This window comes from Grampus griseus (assembly GCF_964374135.1).
Source record: "Grampus griseus genome assembly, chromosome: 6".
Taxonomy (NCBI): domain Eukaryota; kingdom Metazoa; phylum Chordata; class Mammalia; order Artiodactyla; family Delphinidae; genus Grampus; species Grampus griseus.
In genome coordinates this window covers 27,011,967-27,036,714 of record NC_139000.1, presented here as the reverse complement: position 1 = coordinate 27,036,714, position 24,748 = coordinate 27,011,967, and the positions used below count along the sequence as shown (strand labels likewise).

At 37.3% G+C, this 24,748-nt stretch overlaps 1 protein-coding gene across 3 annotated transcripts in view; it reads left to right on the top strand.

Moving 5' to 3' along the window:
- Positions 1-24,748, top strand: part of TMEM38B (transmembrane protein 38B) — a 110,571-nt gene that overhangs the window by 48,038 nt on the left and 37,785 nt on the right. For all 3 annotated transcript variants that reach the window (XM_082656394.1, XM_082656392.1, XM_082656393.1), the window contains exon 2: positions 13,559-13,715. In XM_082656394.1, coding sequence (XP_082512520.1) covers positions 13,609-13,715 — 107 coding nt within the window. In that variant the 5' untranslated portion in view covers positions 13,559-13,608. The remainder of the gene's footprint in view (positions 1-13,558; positions 13,716-24,748) is intronic.

Here is a 24,748-nt window from a genome sequence, read left to right as displayed (position 1 = left end):
AATGCATTTGGGAGTGTTCCTCCATCTGCTATATTTTGGAAGAGTTTGAGAAGGATAGGTGTTAGCTCTTCTCTAAATGTTGATAGAATTCATCTGTGAAGCCATCTAGTCCTGTGCTTTTGTTTGTTGGAAGATTTTTAATCACAGTTTCAATTTCAGTGCTTGTGATTGGTCTGTTTATATTTTCTGTTTCTTCCTGATTCAGTTTCAGAAGGTTGTGCCCTTCTTAGAGTTTGTCCATTTCTTCCAGGTTGTCCATTTTATTGGCATATAAGTTGCTTGTAGTAATCTCTCATGGTCGTTTGTATTTCTGCAGTGTCAGTTGGTACTTCTCCTTTTTCATTTGTAATTCTGTTGATTTGAGCCTTTTCCCTTTTATTCTTGATGAGTCTGGCTAATGGTTTATCAATTTTGTTTATCTTCTCAAAAAACCAGCTTTTAGTCTTATTGGTCTTTGCTATTGTGTCCTTCATTTCTTTTTCATTTATATCTGATCTTGTTTTTATGATTTCTTTCCTTCTGCTAATATTTTTGTTGTTGTTCTTCTTCTTTCTCTGATTGCTTTAGGTGTAAGGTTTGATTGTTCATTTGAGATATTTCTTGTTTCTTGAGGTAAGATTGTTTTACTATAATCTTTCCTTTTAAAACTGCTTTTGCTGCATCCCATAGGCCTTGGGTCATTGTATTTTCATTGTCATTTTTTTCTAGATATTTTTTGATTTCCTCTTTGGTTTCTTCGTTGGTCTCTTGGTTATTAAGTAGTGTATTGTTTAGCTTCCATGTGTTTGTATTTTTACAGGTTTTTTCCTGTAATTGGTATCTAGTCTCATAGCGTTGTGGTCGCAAAACATACTTGATACGATTTCAGTTTTCTTAAATTTACCAAGGCTTGATTTGTGACCCAAGATATGATCTATTCTGCAGAATGTTCCATGACCACTTGAGAAGAAAGTGTATTTTGTTGTTTTTGGATGGAATGTCCTATAAATATCAATTAAGTCCATATCGTTAATGTGTCATTTAAAGCTTGCATTTCCTTATTTATTTTCATTTTGGATGATCTGTCCATTGGTGAAAGTGGGGTGTTAAAGTCCCCTGCTATTATTGTGTTACTGTTGATTTCCCCTTTTATGGTTGTTAATATTTGCCTTATGTATTGAGGTGCTCCTATGTTGGGTGCATAAGCATTTACAATTGTTACATGTTCTTCTTGGATTGATCCCTTGGTCGTTATGTAGTGTCTTTCTTTGTTTGTTGTAGTAGTCTTTATTTTAAAGTCTATTTTATCTGATATGAGTATTGCTACTCCAGCTTTCTTTTGATTTCCATTTGTATTGAATAAATTTCTTCATCCTCTCACTTTCAGTCTGTATGTGTCCCTAGGTCTGAAGTGAGTCTCTTGTAAACATCATATATATGGGTCTTGTTTTTGTATCCATTCAGCCAGTCTGTGTCTTTTGGTTGGAGTGTTTAATCCGTTTACATTTAAGGTAATTATCGATACGTATGTTCCTATTACTGTTTTCTTAATTGTTTCAGGTTTGTTATTTTAGGTCTTTTCCTTCTCTTGTGTTTCCTGCCTAGAGAACTTACTTTAGCATTTGTTGTAAAGCTGGTTTGGTGGTGCTGAATTCTCTTAGCTTTTGCTTATCTGTAAAGTTTTTAACTTCTCCATTGAATCTGAATGAGATTCTTGCCTGGTAGAGTAATCTTGGTTTTAGGCTTTTCCCTTTCATCACTTTAAATATGTCTTGCCACTCCCTTCTGGCTTGCAGAGTTTCTGCTGAAAGATCAGCTGTTAACCTTGTGGGGATTCCCTTGTATGTTATTTGTTGCTTTTCCCTTGCTGCTTTTAATATTTTTTCTTTGTATGTAATTTTTGATAGTTTGATTAATATGTATCTTGGCATGTTTCACCTTGGATTTGTCCTCTAGGAGACTCTATGCTTCCTGGACTTGATTGACTATTTCCTTTCCTATATTAGGGAAGTTTTCAACTATAATCTCTTCAAATACTTTCTCAGACTCTTTTTCTTTTCTTCTTCTGGGAGCCCTATAATTAAAATGTTGGTGCGTTTAATGTCCTAGAGGTCTCTGAGACTGTCCTCAATTATTTTCATTCTTTTTTCTTTATTCTGCTCTCTGGTAATTATTTCCACTATTTTATCTTCCAGGTCACTTACCCGTTCTTCTGCCTCAGTTATTCTGCTATTGATTCCTTCTAGAGCAGTTTAAATTTCATTTATTGTGTTGTTCATCATTGTGTGTTTGCGCTTTAGTTCTTCTAGTTCTTTGTCAAACGTATCTTGTATTTTCTCCATTCTATTTCCAAGATTTTGGATCATATTTACTATCATTACTTTGAATTCTTTTTCAGGTAGACTGCCTATGTCGTCTTCATTTGTTTGGTCTGGTTGGTTTTTATTTTGCTCCTTCATCTGCTGAGTATTTCTCTGTCTTCTCAGTTTGCTTAACTTACTGTGTTTAGAGTCTCCCTTTTGCAGGCTGCAGGTTCGTAGTTCCCGTTGTTTTTGGTGTCTGCCCCCAGTGGGTAAGGTTGGTTCAGTGGGTTGTGTAGGTTTCCTGGTGGAGGGCACTGGTGCCTGTGTTCTGGTGGATGAGGCTGGATCTTGTCTTTCTGGTGGGCAGGACCGTATCCAGTGTTGTGTTTTGGGGTGTCTGTGAACTTATGAGTTTAGGCAGCCTCTCTGCTAATGAGTGGGGCTGTGTTCTTGTTAGTTGTTTGGCATGGGGTGTCCAGCACTGGAGCTTGCTGGTCGTTGAGAGGAGCAGGGTCTTAGTGTTGAGATGGAGATCTCTTGGAGAGCTCTCGCTGATTGATATTACATGGGGCCAGGAGGTCTTGGTGGTCTAATGTCCTGAACTCTCCCACCTCAGAGGCTCAGGCCTGACACCTGGCTGGAGCACCAAGACCCTGTCTGCTACCCGGCTCAGAAGAGAAGGGAGAAAAAAAGAAAGAAAGAAAAATAAATAAATAAAATAAATGTAGTTATTAAAATAAAAAATAAGAATAAATAATAAAATAAAAGAAAGCAAGCAAACCAGTAAACAAATCCACCAATGGTAAGAATCACTAAAAACTATGCTATGATAAACATAGAAATCAGTAACCAGGGTGTTGCATTCTGCAAACCCGAAGTCTACAGTTGATCCCAAAGCCCACTGCCTCAATGTTGGGATGATTCGTTGTCTATTCAGGTATTCCACAATGCAGGGAACATCTAGTTGATTGTGGAGATTTAATCCACTGCTCCTGAGGCTGCTGGGAGAAATTTCTCTTTCTCTTCTTTGTTCCCACAGCTCCTGGGGTTCAGCTTTGGATTTGGCACTGCCTCTGTGTGTAGGTCGCCCTCTGGCGTCTGTTCTTCGCCCAGACAGGACGGGGTTAAAGGAGCAGCTGATTAGGGGGCTCTGGCTCACTCAGGCCGGTGGTCGGGAGGGGTACAGAATGCGGGGTGAGCCTGCGACAGCAGAGGCTGGCATGACGTTGTAACAGCCTGGGGCGCCATGCGTTCTCCTGGGGAAGTTGCCTCTGGATCACGGGACCCTGGCAGTGGCGCGCCGCACAGGCTCCCAGGAGGGGAGGTGTGGATAGTGACCTGTGCTTGCACAAAGGCTTCTTGGTGGCTGCAGAAGCAGGCTTAGCATTTCATGCCTGTCTCTGGTGTCCGTGCTGATAGCTGCGGCTTGTGCTGTTTCTGAAGCTTGTTTAGGTGGTGTTCTGAATCTCCTCTCCTCGCACACCCCGAAACAATGGTCTCTTGCCTCTTAGGCAGTTCCAGACTTTTTCCCGGACTCCCTCCTGGTTAGCTGTGGAGCATTAGCCCCCTTCAGGCCGTGTTCACTCAGCCAACCCCAGTCGTCTCCCTGGGATCTCACCTCCGAAGCCCGATCCTCAGCTCCCAGCCCCCATCCACCCTGGTGGGTGAGCAGACAAGCCTCTCACGCTGTTGAGTGCTGGTCAGCACTGACCTCTGTGTGGGAGTCTCTCCGCTTTGCCCTCCGCACCCCTGTTGCTGCGCTGTCCTCCGTGGCTCTGAGGCTTCCCTCTCCCACCCACTCCTCACCTCCACCAGTGAAGTGGCTTCCTAGTGTGTGGAAACGTTTCCTCCTTTACAGCTCCCTCCCCAAGTTGCAGGTCCTATCTCTATTCTTTTGTCTCTGTTTTTTCTTTTTTCCTTTCCCCTACCCAGGCAGGTGGAGAGTTTCTTACCTTTTGGGAAGTCTGAGGTCTTCTGCCAGCGTTCAGTAGGTGTTCTGTAGGAGTTGTTCCACACGTACATGTATTTTTAATGTATTTGTTGGGAGGAATGTGATCTCCACGTCTTACTCCTCCACCATCATGAAGGTCCTCTCTTTAATATTTTTTAAGCTAAAGGAAACTTAGAATATTTGAGTGACCTGACAAAACATTGATCAGGGAGTGTGCTGTAGTAGAAAGCATTCATAAAGTCAGAAGTCGGAAGACCAGTGTTTAGTTCAAACTCTACCACTAACTAGGTAGCTTGGGATAAGAACTTAAAACTCAGTATTTAAAACTCAGAACTTAAAACTCAGTGAGTGAGGTGGACCAGAGCACCAGCTGAGCAGTGTCCCCTCTCCAGGAGTCTTCAGTTTTGAGTCTAAAGAGCTCTTCCTCCAAGCTTCTAAGTTTTAATAATTTCAGCCTATCCTTTGTTCCCCCAGGAGTGGTAACAGCTTTCTACAGTTGATACTTCTGTGACACCATAGTATTTACTTTTTGCTTTTTCAATAATCTAGTTAACAATTTTATACCTACTTACTTATTTATATTAAATCCTTTCTGTTAATAAAACTTTGTATTTTCTGTTTCCTGACTGGACTCTGGTACAGAAACCTAGGAGTGGGGTTTAACTACATGCTTTCTGGTTTCCATATGTAATATTAAGATATCTAAAGTGCTGGCTATTTCCTGTCCATAGATCTAGTCAGTGTAATGCCTTCAGTGTGGCAGGCCAATGTGATGTTTTGTGGACTGTCAATATGATCATAATTTCTGTGGACTTGTTTAGAGAGCAGGAGAGTTGACATAGATCTGAGGCAAGACTGTGATAGTGTACTGTTAAACCTGTCAGGTAAAAAGCAAAGTGTTTCTGGGATTCTTTGCAAATTAATATGGAGAAAAAAGCATTTCTTTACTAGGTTACAGAGGTTAATGCTGATTTGTTCTAGTAAAAATACTGTATTTTGAATACCAGCTGCAGTTGGAGTCATTACCAGTCTACATTTAAAATAGTTCACAATTATTTTTCAAGATCCATCTGCTTTACATATAGCCCAAGTAAGCAAGTTAAGTGGAATGTGATAGCTATCATCGTCTTTCATCTTTCATGTTTTTGGTTATGGTACTCATCTCTGTAATACTGCTTTGTAAAAATATCTTGGTGAGGAGAAGAAACTCTAGGGGCTTCTACCTGATCATTCCTATCATAATGATCCTTATTCCAAGGATCAGAGAATCAATATGCAGAGTGTGCCAGTTGCTAAGTATGTCTAGTCTAGTTATACATTAAGGAACTGGGGAAATAACCACAGCCGTGGATTTACTTGGCCCACTATGATTCATACTTGATATAAAACTCCTTGAATTGTGTCACAGGTAATCTCTAAGCCATTGTTGCCTACATGATTATTTTAAAATATTTTGATGAAAAAGCATACTTGAGGCATATGAGCTAGATTATGTTGTTAATTTTTCTTCTTAAAGAGATAAATCTATAAATGGGAAAGACTAGGGCAAAAGTTTACTAATATGCAATTTAAAAATACTTAACCTCTGGAGATGAGGCTTTAAGAAGGCTAGAGCATTCCCCTGCTTCTTTCCGGAAGTCATATTAACCACCAGCAAGCTGAATGCTGACTGTTTGGAAATAGCTACAGTGTAACTATTTCTTAAAAACGGAGACACACTGCGGAACTAAAGTAGACTGAGTATATCAAAATAAAGAAGTCATGTGTGCAGTACATTAAAGAATATCTTTCTAGTCTTTGTTTTAACTAAGTCAGTAAAAGTATGTTAAACATAGTCTAATAGGGCTTCCCTGGTGGCGCAGTGGTTGAGAGCCCGCCTGCCGATGCAGGGGATACGGGTTCATGCCCCGGTCTGGGAGGATCCCACATGCCGTGGAGCGGCTGGGCCCGTGAGCCATGGCCGCTGAGCCTGCGCGTCCGGAACCTGTTGCTCCGCCGCGGGAGAGGCCACAGCGGTGAGAGGCCCGCGTACCACAAAAAACAAAAACAAAAACATAGTCTAATACTTCATTTGGCTAGAGAATGGGATTATTTTGTGGCTGTGATTTTAAATGAATTTAAGGGAGTAGAGTGTGACTTTATTTCTCAGCTTTCATTTCATAATGAAAATATTTTGATGTTAAAGTCCCCAGGTGATTATATGTACTTCAGATATCTTATACTTTTTTTTTTTTGTACACGGGCCTCTCACGTTTGTTTAAAACTGAGAAAAAATTAAAGATATCATATTAACTATTTTTTTCTACGGAAAATTATTTATATGCCCTAAAGATATACAGCTGTTTCTGGTTAACTTTCTGTATTTTTTTTAATATAAATTTTGAAAGCATCATACTTTTATTTATTTGGCCCTGTCTCATGGCATGCCGGATCTTAGTTCCCTGACCAGGGATTAAACCCGCACCCCCTGCGGTAGAAGCACAGAGTCTTAACCACTGGACTGCCAGGGGAGTCCTGTGTTTTCATAATTTAACTTCACATTAAACTGACTGGTGCCAGTACGATATATACAAAGGAACATCATACCCAAAGAACTTTGTCATAAGATTGCCTCATGCTGAAAAATGTGTTATGGTAGTGTGTGTACTGAAGAAAGCTTTAAAGAAAGGTCTGTTTGAGTTAGAGAAATATTTCTGGCTGACATAATTTTGAAAATCAGGCAAAAAAGACTGGTATGAGAGAGACCCTCCCTTTAACTCTGTTCTTTTCCTTTCCTTTTTGGTCTAATAAAATCTTAGTTTCATTGATTTAAGACTGTTGGGGTTATGAGTACCTTTTCAGTGCCATAATGTGTCATTCTCATCCCAGCTTTGCAGTAAGAACTCAAAAGTATTATATCTTGGGCTCAGATAATTGAGTCAGAAGCAGCCCAAGGGTTGCATTCTCCTTGCCTCTTTTCTCTCTTGTCAGTGATCAATCCATTCAGCACACAAATCAACAGAGTGTCTGACATGTACTAGGTAGTAAATATGTATTTTTATGTATATTCTCTTATTTTAAGTTCTTATAAGTTATGTGTTATTCTCATTTTATGAAACTTGAAGTTTAAGCCAAAAGAGGTTAGAGGTCCTACAAAGAGTCACAAAACTGGTACGTAATCACAGTTATCTCTGTGACTTGTGATAAAACTAAGGGAAATTAATGGTAGTAAAATTATCATACTTACACTCTTGAAATATTGCACATATATTTTTCTGTTGTACAATAAACATTTGTTGAGCATCTACTTTATACTAAAGTTTCTTAGAGTCTCAAGGGGTATATCAGTCTTATAGTGGAGCTAACACTTGTGAACAAAAACTAGAACATGATATATTTTAAGAGGAAAGGATAAAATACCGTGAAAGTTGAGGGAAAAGGAAAGTTATTTTGACAGACTTAATTGGAAATGCATATTACATGAGTGAATAATTTGTGTGAAAGCATCAAATTTAGTAAATTTGATTTGGATTGTTTTAGTGGTCAAAGGAAAACTTTTTTGGCATATTTGAATTTGCCTAAGCCTAATTGTTGTGTCAGATGGATGATAGTAATGCTAAATCTTCCATTAGAACAACCCTAAGGGATACAGAGGATACAGACATATTCCCTAATTGTATATTTACCAGAAGTAATCAGTTACTTTGGAATGTGTCTTCATAGTAACTGTGTAATGATGGGCCCATTGTAACTCTCATTCACTTAGAGCTCCCATTTCCAGAATGTGTGTGCAGAGCTAACCAGGGTATGGCCTGAGAGAGAGAGAGGGACACACCCACACCCACACAGACAAACACACACGAGGACAAGGTTGGGGGAGAAGAAGGTCTTGAGGGGGAAAAGGGGTGTGCATGTATAAATAAGCACAGAAAAAGAAGTCTGGAAGTTGCCACCCTACAGAAAATGAGTGTGACTGAAGGGTAGAAGTAGAGAGGAAAGGGTAATTTTCTTTTTTTTTCTATTTACTTCTATAATAATAGTGATAGCTAATAGTTGTTGCTTACTGTTTTGTTTGTTTTTTTTTAAGATGTGGGAAAGCAGTTACCTTGTTCACTTTACACAGAGAGTAAGTGCTGGAGCCAGGATTTATACCTCGGCAATTAAGCTCCAGAGTCTGGATTCTTAAGCACTCTGTATTGCCTCTCAATGTGAGAATGGCTCAGTAAGGCAGCTAGTGTCCACTGACTGAAAGAAAAGATCATATTCATATATTATGCTGACTAGCCAATGTTCTAAACAGTCATCATCGTACAGGGCAATACTGAACAGTGCCCGTATACGTATTTTGATGGATAGCAATATATATGTGTAGAGAGACATAGTGGTGTCACATCTTACATAGGGGTTTGGCTCTGTAAAGATAGCATGGCCATGTATCATCAAAATAACTCTTGAATAATTCTTAAGTTTAGGGGAAATTGCTGCACTGGAGATAGACATCCTGGTTTTTAGTAAGTTTCTCAAAACTAGTTTTTCTTCCATATTGATACAAGTCACCATTTCTTGAGTTATCACCAGATGCATATCATTAAACCTTGGCATCACTTCATTTGACGATATATACACACCATCGAAAATTTACGTCTTCCAACTCATGTTCACTCCTGGGCACATTTTATTGTGTGGAATGGTGGGTTGCAGTATTTAAATTTTTATCTCCCTCTTTTTTTTTTTTCCCATGAGCACATAGAGATGAATTCCCATGTTAGTACAAGTATGACGATATTACCCTACTGAATTCACACATACATTTCTATAGTTTGTTTTGTTGTTTGTTTTTGCATAAAAGGGCCTCTCCCTAAGAGGTAATAACAGTTAATAGTTTGGTTGGGTATTCTTGCAGACCTTCTTTTATGCATTAGCTGCATGTGTACATACCTATAGAAATGTATAGTTTTCTGTTTTCCCCCTGTAAATGATTTCTTACTGTACATATTCATATAAATATGATTTTCTTCTTGTCACGTCAGTGCATGTAAAGCTGCTACATTGTTTTGAATCGATGCATTATATTCCTCAGATTGGTTATGACATAATTTGCTAAATTTTAATTTAATTATACAATTAACAAACACTTTATTTTAAAGAATTCAGATATAATTAAATAATATAATCAATATAATTAAATAAATTTAAAGCCCCTTTGACCATCTTCCCTACTCCTAAGCTTCTCTCAGGAGATAATGACAGTTAACATTTTGGTGTATTGCAGACCCTTTTCTGTGCATTCCATGTAAATGTATGTACCTATAGAAATGAATAGTGTTTGCATTTTTGCCCATAAATAATTACATGCTGTAATTTTTTTCAACATGATTGTGTTTGGTTTCTTGTTTTTACTCAACAGCATGTCTTGGGGATCTTCCCATGTTGACGTTGATCTACCACACTCTTGAATTGCTCTTGTATAGTATTCCATAGTGCAAATGATCATGGTTTAACTCTTCCTCTGATGATGGTCATTTAGATTGTTTTCATTTTTTTCACAGCATTATGAACAACACTGCTTTAATATTCTTGTATGACACTCCTTGGGCACTTGAGTCAATCTTAAATTTAAAATTTTAATTGATAACTGCCAAATTGTTTTTCAAAATGGCTTTACTTGTTTTTATTCTCACAAGAGTATGTGAATTTCTTCACACCTTTGATAATTTGTTAATATTAAGCTGTAAATTTTTTTGCCAATTGAAGGTGTATGAAATAACATATTTTTAAAATTTCTTTTTCCTTAATTACTGATGAGTTGAGGACTTTCCTTTGTTTAGTTTTTTGGTATATTTATTAGTCATTCATAGTTTCTGCTTTGTGACTTGCCCATTTTTCTGTTGTGTTTGTTGTCTTTTTCTATTGATTTGTTGGAATTTGCCTTATTGGTTAAAAAAATTTTATCCCAGTCTTTTGTTATGTAGAAGTTTTAAATTTTGATGATGTCAAACTTGTAAATCTTTTCCTTTATGGCTTTTTTCTGTTCTTAGATTGCTAGATTTTTTAAAGGGGAATGTTGAATTTTTATCAAATGACCTTTTACTTTCTGTCTAAAGGAGTGATCATAATAATTTGTTAGTATAGTGCATAATTTTTTTTTAAAGGTAACAAACTTGTATTCCGAGGTAGGCACTTTTTTTTTTTTAACGTGACTTTATTTGGAAAAAATGTCTTTTTTAAAAAAATGTATTTATTTAATTTATTTATTTTTGGCTGTGTTGGGTCCTCATTGCTGCATGGGCTTTCGACAGTTGCCATGAGCGGGGACCACTCTTCGTTGTGGTGCGCAGGCTTCTCATTGTGGTGGCTTCTCTTGTGGAGCATGGGCTCTAGGAGCGTGGGCTCAGTTGTTGTGGCTCACAGGCTCTAGAGCGCAGGCTCAGTAGTTGCGGCGCACGAGCTTAGTTACTCCGCGGCATGTGGGATCTTCCCGGACCAGGGCTTGAACCCATGTCCCCTGCACTGGCAGGCGGACCCTTAACCACTGTGCCACCAGGGAAGCCCTATAATGAATGATTTTAATGAATTTCTAACTATTGAATCTTCCTTAAATTCTTTGGATAAAATCTACTTGGTTATGATATATTATTCTTTTGAAAAACTAGGTTTCAATTTATTATTGATGTATTTGTGCACTATACTCATAAGTTAGAATTATAATGTATCTTCTTCCTCTCTTTTTTCTTCCCTCCCTCCTTTCCCTCCTCCCTTCCTCCCTGACTCTTTCCCTTCCTCCTTCCCCTCTCCTTCTCTCTTCTTTCTTTTCTCTATAATTTTTTATGCTGCAGTTATATTGTTTATAGACTGATTAAAGTTTTTCTAAACTCTATAATGGTTATATAACATAAAAATGAGTAATCAAAAAATATTTGGTAAATGTTTTGCATAAATTTATCTGGGTCTAGCACCTTTCTTAAGATAGATAGATCTTGGATTACCCTCTAACTTTTGTCCGTAGTTATTTGTATGTTCAAGTTTCTACCTGTTCGTAAGGGAATTTTGCTAATATATCATTTTTTAGGAAAATTGTCCATTTCAACTATATCTTCACATTTATTAGATTAAATGCATGTTTTCTTATAATAAAAAAACTCTCTAAAATTATTTCCTTTTTTTTTTTTTTTTTGCTTCTAATATTCATTCCTTCCCCTCTTCCCTCCATTTTTCAGACTTGCTGAACAATGTTCTGTTTTATTGGTCTTTTCCAAGAAAAGCTTTGGGTTGGCTTTATTGATTGCCTATCTCTATCTGCCTGTTTTAGCATCTAATTAGTTTCTACTTTCATTTTTATAGTTTGCTTCTATTTCTCTGGCTGGGTTAAAAAAAAATTTTTTTTTATACTTTTTCCTTTAATAATTTCACTTACAGAAGAGTTGCCAGAGTAGGTCAAGGAACTTCTATATACTTTACTCAGAATCACCAACTACTGACATTTTGCCCCATTTATTTTATTTTTTTCCCAGCTTTATTGACATATAGTTGACAAAATTATATATATTTAAAGTGTGCAATGTGATGATTTGATATACAAATACATTGTGATTACCACAATCAAGTTAATTAGCACATTCATCACCTCACAGTTACCTTTTGTGTGTGTGTGCACGTGTGTGTGTGTATGTGTGGTGACAACACTTAAAAATCTACTCTCAGCAAATTTTAAGTATATAAGATATTATTATACAGTATTATTATTTTTTTGTTTGTTTGTTTTTGGGGTTTTTTTGCGGTACACGGGCCTCTCACTGTTGTGGCCTCTCCCGTTGTGGAGCACAGGCTCCGGACGCGCAGGCTCAGCGGCCATGGCTCACGGGCCCAGCCGCTCCGCGGCATGTGGGATCTTCCCAGACCGGGGCACGAACCCGTGTCCCCTGCATCGGCAGGCGGACTCTCAACCACTGCGCCACCAGGGAAGCCCTATACAGTATTATTAACTGCAGTCATTATGCTGTACATCAGATCCCAAGAACTTATTCATCTTATAACTAGAAGTTTGTACTTTACCACTTCTCTGGATGTTTTTGTCTGTGCATTAGTATTTTTTCAGAACCACTTGAGTGTGAATTGGAGACATTTTGCCCAGTTACTTCTGATTACTTAAGTGTGTTAATTTTAAGAACCACATTATAGTTATCAAAATCAGGAAGTTTAACAGTGATACAGTACTGTAATCAAAGCCACAATCCATATTTAGATTTCATCAGTTGTCCAAAAAGGTCTCTTATAGATGTTCTTTCTCACTTGGGGATATGATCTAGGAAATGCATTGCATTTAGTTGTCTCTTTAATATCATTTAATCTGGAACTTTCCATCAGCCTTTTTTGTGTGTGTTCCTTGACCTTGACATTGTTAAAATATAGGCTAGGTGTTTGTTGTTGTTGTTGTTGTTTTATGCCGTACGCGGGCCACTCACTGTTGTGCCCTCTCCCATTGCGGAGCACAGGCTCCGGACACGCAGGCTCAGCGGCCATGACTCATGGGCCCAGCCCCTCCGCGGCATGTGGGATCTTCCTGGACCGGGGCACGAACCCGTGTCCCCGGCATCGGCAGGTGGACTCTCAACCACTGCGCCACGAGGGAAGCCCTGTTGTTGTTTTTTTTCAGAATAATGCTCAATTTGAGTGTGTGTAATTAAATTAGTTCAGGTTATACATTTTTGGTAGAAATACTATGGAAGTGATGATGTGGTCTTAGTGCATAATATCAGGAATCACCTGATATTGTTAGTTTACAGTGATGTCTGCAAGGTTTGTCCACTGTAAAGTTATTACTTCCCTCTGTAATTAATAAATAATTTGTTAGGAGACATTTGAGATGATGTAAATACCTGTTCCTCATCAGCCTTTCACCTCTGGGTTTATTTTGTTATTCTATTTCAAGCCTGTCATATTGAAATTTTAGTTTATTTATTTCAGGCTTTATTTTCTTACGTACTTAAGATTATAAATTTTTCTTAATGTATCACTTTGACATATTAACCGGCATACTTACAGTAGGGTTGGGAATGAAAGGAGACAGTGGTTGGGGAGATTGTGTTTAATAATGTACTACTAGGAAACTGGCAATAAGATCCTGAACAGAGTATTTTAAAGTTGCCCAAGTCACCCATGTCTTAACAAAATATTTCCAGTGTTGATTTAAAGAACAAAAGATATGTTTTATGATGATCATGATTGTCACACTTATGAGTATGTTCTAGAAAATTATGAAATTAAGAAGTGTGTTTAGTGCCACTGGTACCTCAGGACTTGTTTAATATACAGTATCTCAGATGGCATATTTACTTTATCATTTCAGGAGCAGTGGCGGTGGCATGGAAGAATCCTCTGTCAAGCTGGTTTACTGCTATGCTTCACTGCTTTGGTGGAGGAATTTTATCTTGTGTACTCCTTGGGGAGCCTCCATTGAGGTTTCTTGCAAACAGCACTAATATATTACTGGCATCTTCAATCTGGTAAGCTGCCATTGTGGTGAACTATGAGACATTTAAAAAAATCTGTAAATTGTTAGTAAATGGAATTTTTTTCTTTAAAAAATATTTTATATTCTTAAAAGTTAATGCATGTGCAAAGGAAGGAACCCAAATAATGCCAAAGGTTTTAAGTGCAAAGTATGTCTCTTTCTCACCCTTCTCCCTTATCCTCTCCCAGAGGTAGGTATTGTTGTCTTATGTTTCTTTAGTGGAAGCATTTCAAATATGAAAGGGCATCAAATATTTGACCCCCAACAGTTGATCTTGTGAACCTAACCTATACACACAGTTATACAACATGATAATCAAGAATGTGACCAACTACACAAAAAGTCCAAGTGATCATGATATTTATGGTAATTGTTTTTGGTAATTGTCATACTCTTTGTTCGATTTTTCAGAGCCTTATGAAATTTAACATTAATTTTATTTTGAATTTAGTTTTGAAGTGAAAAAAAAATGTTAGTAGGAATTGCTTTGGATTCTTGCAAATTCAGCTTCAGTTATCTTTAAGAGGAATGATACATCAAGTTAAAGAAAAAAAGTGTAATACAAATCAGAAAGCTTTGTTATACCTAAAGCAAAAACCGTGCTTTTGATTAGAAACCATAGCAATGAAATACGTAACATTAGGAGCACTTGAAGTTAATTTTTATTGTGATGATTTTAAATGAATATGTAACCAGTCATAAAAGGGAATATTATATAAATAGTATAATAGTAGTATATAATAGTAAATAGTATATAATAGTAGTATATAATAGTAAATAGTATATAATAATATTATATAAATAGTAGTAGCAATGGGACACATAGTGGGAACTAGTGGCAGTAGAAACTATTAAGAGTAGAACAATAAATTTGATAGCTAATATTTATTGAGTTATTACCATATGTCAGCTAAATTCTTTATATTCGTTGTCATGTTTAATCACCAGAGTCCAATGAAGTAGCTATTATTATTTCCATTTGAAAAATGAGAAATCTGAGGCATAGAGGAACTTTGCTGAAATTTTCGTATTTAGTAAGTGATTGAGCTAGGATCCAAAACCAGGAAGTTTGACTTTGGAGCCTTGCCACTTAACAGCCACTGTCTCTCATTGATTTGTTTAACCATCCCTTAAAGTATATTCTTCCAGTTGCTATGTGTTTTAAAACACTTTCTCAAGGACTTTTATTTCTATAGCAATATTTTAAAAGGATATTAACATTTTGGAGAATTCTTTTTATGTGTGTAGATGCTTAAACTATATGAAAAGTAGGATATCCAGAATCTGACACTTTTCATCACTTCCACTTCTGCTCCTGTATACTAATTACCACTATTGCTTGGACAGTTGCAGTAGCTTCCTAAGTGTTCTAGCTGCTTCTTTCATTATCCCCCTGAGTCTTTTCTTCACATAGTAGATAAAGTGATTATTTTAAAATGTTGGAACATATTACTCCTATGCTCAATAGTTTCTTATCTTACTATGAGTAAAATTCAAAATTCTTAACGTAGCCTATAAGACCCTATAAAATCTTCCCCTTCCACTCTCTTTGTTGTAATGTCTTTCTCCTGTACGCCTGCTCAGTCTGTGCTAGCCACGTTGGCTTTGCCATTTCTTGAACACAAAGATGTTCTTCTGCCTCAGCGCCTTTGTGCTTGCTCTCTTTTTTCTGTGATGTTCTTTTCCCAGAAGGCTCATATTTTCTTTTCTTGGAGAGATCTTCTCTGAAAAAAACACCTCCTCTCCCATGACTATCACATCATACTTCTTTTTTTTCCCCTAGATTTATTACTGTATGATGTGTTGTCTGTTTATTTCTTCTCACATTGGTTTGTCTCACTCCACTAGAATAACAGCCTATCAGAGAAGGGACTTTGTTTTGTTAACTGTGTGCCAAGTATTGTTCTAAGTTCAGTAAGTACATTGCTAAAGGAACGGACAGCTTGTGTTCTGTTATATGGGAGTTCTATAATTAGTAGCAAGAAATTACAGATCTTGGTTAGTGATACACTAAATGAAATAAAAGTGCTTGTCTGTAAATATATACTTCCTTGGCTGAAACAAAAAGATATGTTAGAAATGGAAAATAAGAAATGCATTTTTATGTAGTGAATTAATAGTATAGTATTTAATTATTTGTTAACTTGAGATCTTTTATTATGCCCATTTTACATAAGAGGAAATTGAGGCCTGAAGAGTTGGTAAATGACAGGGTCTGGATTTCAACTTAGCATGATCTTAACCAAGAAGAGTTTTCATTATGAACAATATGTGTTTTTTAAAAGTTTTAATTAATATTGAGTAGGTACAAAGGAACATTTATAAAAATATGCAGAGTATAAAGAATTATGATATAATAAAAACTTGTATATCCATCATTTAGATTAAGAAAAGAATTGCCACTTACAAAAATATTTTATTAAAAGATGATGACCTGCTTTCTGAGATTTCCTGGGTCTTTTCCCCTTCCCCAGTTTGGTCTGGACCTTCCCCTTCTTTTGTTCTATCCTGCTCAGTTTTGATTCTACATCAGCAGTTTCTTCTTATTATTGGACTTGTTCTAGAAGGGAGCCTGGGTGGATCAGTTTTCAGAGTTCACAGGGACTGCATTGGTCCAACCCCTTCAGACGTTATCATGGACCCTTTGTCTCACCTGGTATTGGAAATGTAAGAATCCTTCCAGTTTCAGCTGTTGTTGTTGTTTTCCAGATTGGCCTGCTGTGCCTTCTAGTGAATTCCCATTAGCTATTTTGAAGCTGTTTTGTTCTTAGGTCCATTAGTTGCCACCTTGCTGCTTTCTTCTTCCTGCCAAGCAGTTTAGTTCTATGTATGCTGGTGATTTGCCTTTACCCATTTGCATTTTGGGATTTAAAGGGATACCTTGTCACATAGTTTTGTTGTAAGTGCTATGGATGGGATTTTGGCTTTGCTATCTAGTTGCCCTGTTTTTATGAGGGGATTTGAAGAGATCAAAATCTAGGCAACTACTGCTGCCACCATCTTCCCAGAACAGTTGCCGTTAGTTTTGATGTCCCCATGTGACCCTCCACCCTCAGCCCGATCCCATCTTCTCTCTTCCTTACTCATAGGTAACAATTACCCTTAATTTTGTACCTTTCATTCCTTTAGTTTTCTATGCAGTTCTGACATATATTTTTCTAAATAATATAGTTTTTGAAAATTTTATAAATGGAATCATATGTATGTATTTTTCAGTGACTTGCTTTTTTTGTTCAGCCTCTGTTCCTGAGATTCAGTCTATTGTGTATGCTTGTAATTTATTACTTTTCACTTCTATATAGCTTATCAGAATGAATTGTCATCGTATATTCATCCATTTCTCTGTTGACATAGAGTTGTTTCTAGTATTTTTTCTGTTACAGTATTGCTAAGAACATGATGTACATGGGTAAGATTTTCTCTTGATATAGCTTAAGAGTAGATTTACTGAGTTATAGGGAAAGTGATTTATTTTATTTTATTTTATTTTTTATTTTTTTTGCGGTACGCGGGCCTCTCACTGCTGTGGCCTCTCCCGTTGCAGAGCACAGGCTCCAGATGCGCAGACTCAGCAGCCATGGCTCATGGGCCCAGCCGCTCCGCGGCATGTGGGATCTTCCCGGACCGGGGCACGAACCCGTGTCCCCTGCATCGGCAGGTGGACTCTCAACCACTGTGCAACCAGGGAAGCCCCAGGGAAAGTGATTTTTAAGCTCTACTAGATAATGAGAAATCATTTCCCAAAATGGTTGTAATAATTTACATCTCCACTGTATTGCACTTAATCTAAGAACTGGACTTTACCAATAACTTATATATATACTTATATTTCTCTCCCAAATCCCATCTCTCTGCACTTTTTCCACAGTTAACCTCTACCCTGTGTTTATCTTTGTGTTTGTATTTTTTAAAAAGGTGTATATTTTATATATGAATATATAAACAATAGATTTTTTTAGTTTTATTTGTTTTTGGCCCTATTTTAAAATGGGGTATTATGCTCTGTATAGTTCTCTAGGACTTTTTTTCATTCAACATTATGTTACTAAGATTCATCTGTGTTTTGCTAGTAGCTATAGTACATTCATTCCTTCTCACTGTTGTAGAATCTATTAATATTAATAACTGTATTTTATTTATTCTTCTGATGAGCATTTTTATTGATTCTAGTTGTTGGGCATTACAAAACAACAAGAGCAGCCACTGATGTAGTACAGACACTTTTCTAAGTGCTTTACATTTATTATCTCATTTAACCTCACAAGAAACTGGTGAGGTAGGCTCTCTATTATTTTCATTTAATAAATGAGGAATCTGAGGCAAGAAGGGTTAAATAACTTGCCCAAGGAATCACAGGTATCTAGTAGCTGGAGCCAGCATTCAAACCTAGACTACCTAGTGCTTTAGTCTGCACTTATACAGTGTATTGTTTTGGACTTGGGAAATACTGGCATTGTCTTTCTGCTCACAGACCCTTAAATATAAAAAATGATGCTTGCTTAAAGGCATAGTATATTTTACTGTTTTCTTTTTCAAGGTTTTAATGTTGAGAACAAATGTGTAATCTTTGCTTCATTTGATTTTAATTTGGGAAATTAAAATGATGTTTGTAATGTACTTTAAACTCTAGCAAGCTAAAGTAAGGGAGTATGTGAATGTACTTATTGGCAAGGCCATCTTTAGTACAGTAGCTCATAGTGCTCACATTTGGAGATTAGCACCATCTACTGGCAAAGGGAAACAATAACTTGGTATGTCCTAGTATGTTTAATAGTTTGGAAGACAGTGTACCCTTTCATAGGATTTTTTTTTTGAAAACTGTTTCTGGGGGGGAATAAATATTTTATAATTTCTCTGTGTATTGATTTTTATGCCCCATTTTGTTTTCCTTTAACTTCCAAGTATCAGTTATATATTGCACATTTGCATAACTGAGACTGCATTTTTATGAGGAAGAGTACAACAAAAGGTATAGTTTTATAGGTCTGTCATTCTGTAATAGTCTTTTTCAAAGCATATACATAAAATTATTAATTTGTTAGAGTAGTAAGAGCAAGAGCAAAGCTCTTGTATTGGACTAATATGAACTGTATTTAACTTACTGTTCTGTTTTGGCCGAGTTAAGTCATACTGTTTTGGTAGTCAGAGGAGGAAAATTAAGGAAGGGTGAAAACAGTTCTCAGAGACTAACCGTGGGAAGCTCAGCTCTTGGTATTAACCTAAATTCTAATTTCGTCTTTCCTACTTAAACTGGGTTAGCTTTCATTTGTCAGTGAACTCGCATCCTGCTTGTATCCTGTTTTATTTTATTTTATTTTTAACATCTTTATTGGAGTATAATTGATTTACAATGTTGTGTTAGTTGCTGCTGTATGACAAAGTGAATCAGCTGTACGTATACATATATCCCCATATCTCCTCACTCTTGCATCTTCCTCCCACCCTCCCTATCGGACCCCTCTAGGTGGTCACAAAGCACCAAGCTGATCTCCCTGTGCTATGCGGCTGCTTCCCACAGGCTATCTCTTTTACATTTGGTAGTGCATATATGTCAGTGCTACTCTCTCACTTCGTCCCAGCTTACCCTAACCACTCGCCATGTCCTCAAGTCCATTCTCTATGTCTGCGTCTTTATTCTTGTCCTGCCCCCAGGTTCTTCAGAACCATTTTTTTTTAGATTCCATATATATGTGTAAGCATATGGTATTTGTTTTTCTCTTTCTGACTTACTTCACTCTGTATGACAGACTCTAGGTCCGTCCACCTCACTACAAATACCTCAATTTCGCTTCTTTTTATGGCTGAGTAATATTCTATTTATATATTGCCACATCTTCTTTATCCATTTATCTGTTGATGGGCACGTAGATTGCTTCCATGTCCTGGCTGTTGTAAAAAGTGCTGCAGTGAACGTTGTGGTACGTTTCTCTTTTTGAATTATGGTTTTCTCAAGGTATATGCCCAGTAGTAGGATTGCTGGGTTGTATGGTAGTTCTATTTTTAGTTTCTTAAGGAACCTGCATACTGTTCTCCATAGTGGCTGTATCAATTTACATTCCCACCAACAGTGCAAGAGGGTTCCCTTTTCTCCACACCCTCTCCAGCATTTATTGTTTGTAGATTTTTTGATGATGGCCATTCTGACAGGTGTGAGGTGATACCTCATTGTAGTTGTTTTTTTGTTTTTGTTTTTTAAAAATTAATTTTATTTATTTATTTTTGCTGTGTTGGGTCTTCGTTTCTGTGCGAGGGCTTTCTCCAGTTGTGGCAAGTGGGGGCCGCTCTTCATTGCGGTGCGCGGGCCTCTCACTATCGCGGCCTCTCTTGTTGCGGAGCACAGGCTCCAGACGCGCAGGCTCAGTAGTTGTGACTCACGGGCCTAGTTGCTCCGTGGCATGTGGGATCCTCCCAGACCAGGGCTCGAACCCATGTCCCCTGCATTAGCAGGCAGATTCTCAACCACTGCGCCACCAGGGAAGCCCCTCATTGTAGTTTTGATTTGCATTTCTCTAATGATTAGTGATGTTGAGCATCATTTCATGTGTTTGTTGGCAATCTGTATATCATCTTTGGAGAAATGTCTGTTTAGGTCTTCTGCCCATTTTTGGGTTGGGTTGCTTGTTGTTTTTTTCTTTAAACTTTATTTTTATTTATTATTATTATTTTTTTTTGCGGTACGCGGCCCTCTCACTGCTGTGGCCTCTCCCGTTGCAGAGCACAGGCTCCGGACGCGCAGGCTCAGCGGCCATGGCTCATGGGCCCAACCGCTCTGCGGCATGTGAGATCTTCCTGGACCGGGGCACGAACCCATGTCCCCTGCATCGACAGGCGGACTCTCAACCACTGCGCCACCGGGGAAGCCCCAGGTTGCTTGTTTTTTTTGATATTGAGCTGCATGAGCTGCTTGTAAATTTTGGAGATTAATCCTTTGTCAGTTGCTTCGTTTGCAAATATTTTCTCCCATTCTGAGGGCTGTCTTTTCATCTTGTTTATGGTTTCTTTTGTTGTGAAGAAGATTTTAAGTTTCATTAGGTCCCATTTGTTTATTTTTGTTTTTATTTCCATTTTTCTAGGAGGTGGGCCAAAAAAGGATCTTGCTGTGATTTATGTCATAGAGTGTTCTGCCTATGTTTTCCTCTCAGAGTTTTTTAGTGTCTGGCCTTACATTCAGGTCTTGAATCCATTTTGAGTTTATTTTTGTGTATGGTGTTAGGGAGTGTTCTAATTTCATTCTCTTACATATAGCTGTCCAGTTTTCCCAGCACCACTTATTGAAGAGATTGTCTTTTTTCCATTGTATATTCTTGCCTCCTGTATCAAAGATAAGGTAACCATATGTGCATGGGTTTATCTCTGGGCTTTCTGTCCTGTTCCATTGATCTATATTTTTGTTTTTATGCCAGTACCATTACTGAAGGTACTGTAGGTTTGTAGTATACTCTGAAGTCAGGGAGCCTGATTCCTCCAGCTCCGTTTTTCTTTCTCAACACTGCTTTGGCTATTCAGGGTCTTTTGTGTTTCCATACAAATTGTGAAGTTTTTTGTTATAGTTCTGTAAAAAATGCCATTAGTAGTTTGATAGGGATTGCATTGAATCTGTAGATTGCTTTGGGTAGTAGAGTCATTTTCACAATGTTGATTCTTCCATTCCAAGAACATGGTATGTCTCTCCATCTGTTTCTTTCATCAGTGTCTTATAGTTTTCTATATACAGGTTTTTTTGTCTCCTTAGGTAGGTTTATTCCTAGGTATTTTGTTCTTTTTATTGCAGCAGTAAATGGGAGTGTTTCCTTAATTTCAATTTCAGATTTTTTGTCATTAGTGTATAGGAATGCAAGAGATTTCTGTGCATTAATTTTGTATCCTGCTACTTTACGAACTTCATTGGTTAGCTCTAGTAGTTTTCTGGTGGTATCATTATGATTCTGTATGTATAGCATCATGTCATCTGCAAACAGTGACAGTTTTACTTCTTCTTTTCCAATTTGGATTCCTTTTATTTCTTTTTCTTCTCTGATTGCTGTGGCTAAAACTTCCAAAACTATGTTGAATAATAGTGGTGAGAGTGGGCAACGTTGTCTTGTTCCTGGTCTTAGTGGAAATGGTTTTAGTTTTTCACCATTGAGATCCATGTTGGCTGTGGGTTTGTCATATATGGCCTTCATTATGTTGAGGTAAGTTCCCTCTATGCCTACCTTCTGGAGGGTTTTTATCATAAATGGGTGTTGAATTTTGTTGAAAGCTTTTTCTGCATCTGTTGAGATGATCATATGGTTTTTCTCCTGCAGTTTGTTAATATGGTGTATCATGTTGATTGATTTGCATATATTGAAGAATCCTTGCATTCCTGGGATAAACCCCACTTGATCATGGTGTATGATCCTTTTACTGTGCTGTTGGATTCTGATTGCTAGTTTTTTGTTGAGGATTTTTGCATCTATGTTCATCAGTGATATTGGCCTGTAGTTTTCTTCCTTTGTGACATCTTTGGTTTTGGTATCAGGTGATGGTGGCCTTGTAGAATGAGTTTGGGAGTGTTCCTCCATCTGCAATATTTTGGAAGAGTTTGAGCAGGATAGGTGTTAGCTCTTCTCTCAATGTTTGATAGAATTTGCATGTGAAGCCATCTGGTCCTGGGCTTTTGTTTGTTGGAAGATTTTTAATCACAGTTTCAATTTCAGTGCTTGTGACTGGTCTCTTTATATTTTCTATTTCTTCCTGGTTCAGTCTCGGAAGGTTGTGCTTTTCCAAGAGTTTGTCCATTTCTTCCAGGTTGTCCATTTTATTGGCATACAGTTGCTTGTAGTAACCTCTCATGGTCCTTTGTATTTCTGCAGTGTCAGTTGTTACTTCTCCTTTTTCATGTGTAATTTTGTTGATTTGAGTCTTTTCCCTTCTTTCTTGAAGAGTCTGGCTAATAGTTTATCAATTTTATCTTCTCAAAGAACCAGCTTTCAGTTTTACTGATCTTTGCTCTTATGTCCTTCATTTCTTTTTTATTTATTTCTGATCTCATTTTTATGATTTCTTTCCTTCTGCTAACTTTGTTTTTTTGGTTTTTTTGTTCTTCTTGCTCTAATTGCTTTAGGTGTAAGGTTAGGTTGTTTATTTAAGATGTTTCTTGCTTCTTGAGGTAGGATTGTATTGCTCTAAGCTCCCTCTTAGAACTGCTTTTGCTGCATCCCATAGGTTTTGGGTTGTTGTGTTTTCACTGTCATTTGTTTTTAGGTTTTTTTGATTTCCTCTGATTTCTTCAGTGATCTCTTGGTTATTTAGTAGTGTATTGTTTAGCTTCCATGTGTTTTTATTTTTTTACAGGATTTTTCCTGTAATTGATATCTAGTCTCATAGCGTTGTGGTCAGAAAAGATACTTAATATGATTTCAGTTTTCATAAGTTTACCAAGGCTTAATTTGTGACCCAAGATATGATCTATCCTGGAGAATGTTCCATGAGCACTTGAGAAGAAAGCGTATTCTGTTGTTTTTGGATGGAATGTCCTTTAAATATCAATTAAGTCCATCTTGTTTAATGTGTCATTTAAAGCTTGCATTTCCTTATTTATTTTCATTTTGGATGATCTGTCCATTGGTGAAAGTGGGGTGTTAAAGTCCCCTACTATTATTGTGCTACTGTCGATTTCCCCTTTTGTGGCTGTTAGCATTTCCCTTATGTATTGAGGTGCTCCTGTTCTGGGTTCATACACATTTACAATTGTTATATCTTCTTCTTGGATTGATCCCTTGATCGTTATGTAGTGTCCTTCTTTGTCTGTTTTAATAGTCTTTATTTTAAAGTCTATTTTATCTGATATGAATATCGTTATTCCAGCTTTCTTTTGATTTCCATTTGCATGGAATATCTTTTTCCATCCCCTCACTTTCAGTCTGTATGTGTCCCTAGGTCTGAAGTGGGTCTTTTGTAGACAGCATATATATGCGTCTTGTTTTAGTATCCATTCAGCCAGTCTGTGTCTTGTTTGGAGCATTTAATCCATGTACATTTAAGGTAATTATCTATGTGTGTTCCTATTACCATTTTCTTAAATGTTTTGGGTTTGGTATTGTAGGTCTTTTCCGTCTCTTGTGTTTTCTGCCTAGAGAAGTTCCTTTAGCATTTGCTGTAAAACTGGTTTGGTGGTACTTAATTCTGTTAGCGTTTGCTTGTCTGTAAAGTTTTTAACTTCTCCATTGAATCTGAATGAGATTCTTGCCTGGTAGAGTAATCTTGGTTTTAGGTTTTTCCCTTTCATCACTTTAAATATGTCCTGCCACTCCCTTCTGGCTTGCAGAGTTTCTGCTGAAAGATCAGCTGTTAACCTTATGGGGATTCCCTTGTATGGTTTTTGTTGCTTTTCTCTTGCTGCTTTTAATATTTTTTCTTTGTATTTAATTTTTGATAGTTTGATTAATATGTGTTTTGGCGTCTTTCTCCTTGGATTTATCCTTTCTGCGCTTCCTGGACTTGATTGACTATTTCCTTTCCTATATTAGGGAAGTTTTCAACTATAATCTCTTGAAATATTTTCTCAGACCCTTTCTTTTTCTCTTCTTCTTCTGGGAGCCCTATAATTTGAATGTTCGTGCGTTTAATGTTGTCCCAGAGGTCTCTGAGACTGTCCTCAATTCTTTTCATTCTTTTTTCTTTATTCTGCTCTGTGGTAGTTATTTCCACTATTTTATCTTCTAGGTCACTTATCCGTTCTTCTGCGTCAGTTATTCTGCTATTGATTCCTTCTAGAGAATTTTAAATTTCATTTATTGTGTTGTTCATCCCTGTTTGTTTGCTCTTTAGTTCTTCTAGTTTCTTGTTAAACGTTTCTTGTATTTTTTCCATTCTATTTCCAAGATTTTGGATCATCTTTACTACCGTTACTCTGAATTCTTTTTCAGGTAGACTGCCTATTTCCTCTTCATTTGTTTGGTCTGGTGGATTTTTACTTTGCTCCTTCATCTGCTGAGTATTTCTCTGTCTTCTCATTTTGCTTAACTTACTGTGTTTAGGGTCTCCGTTTAGCAGGCTGCG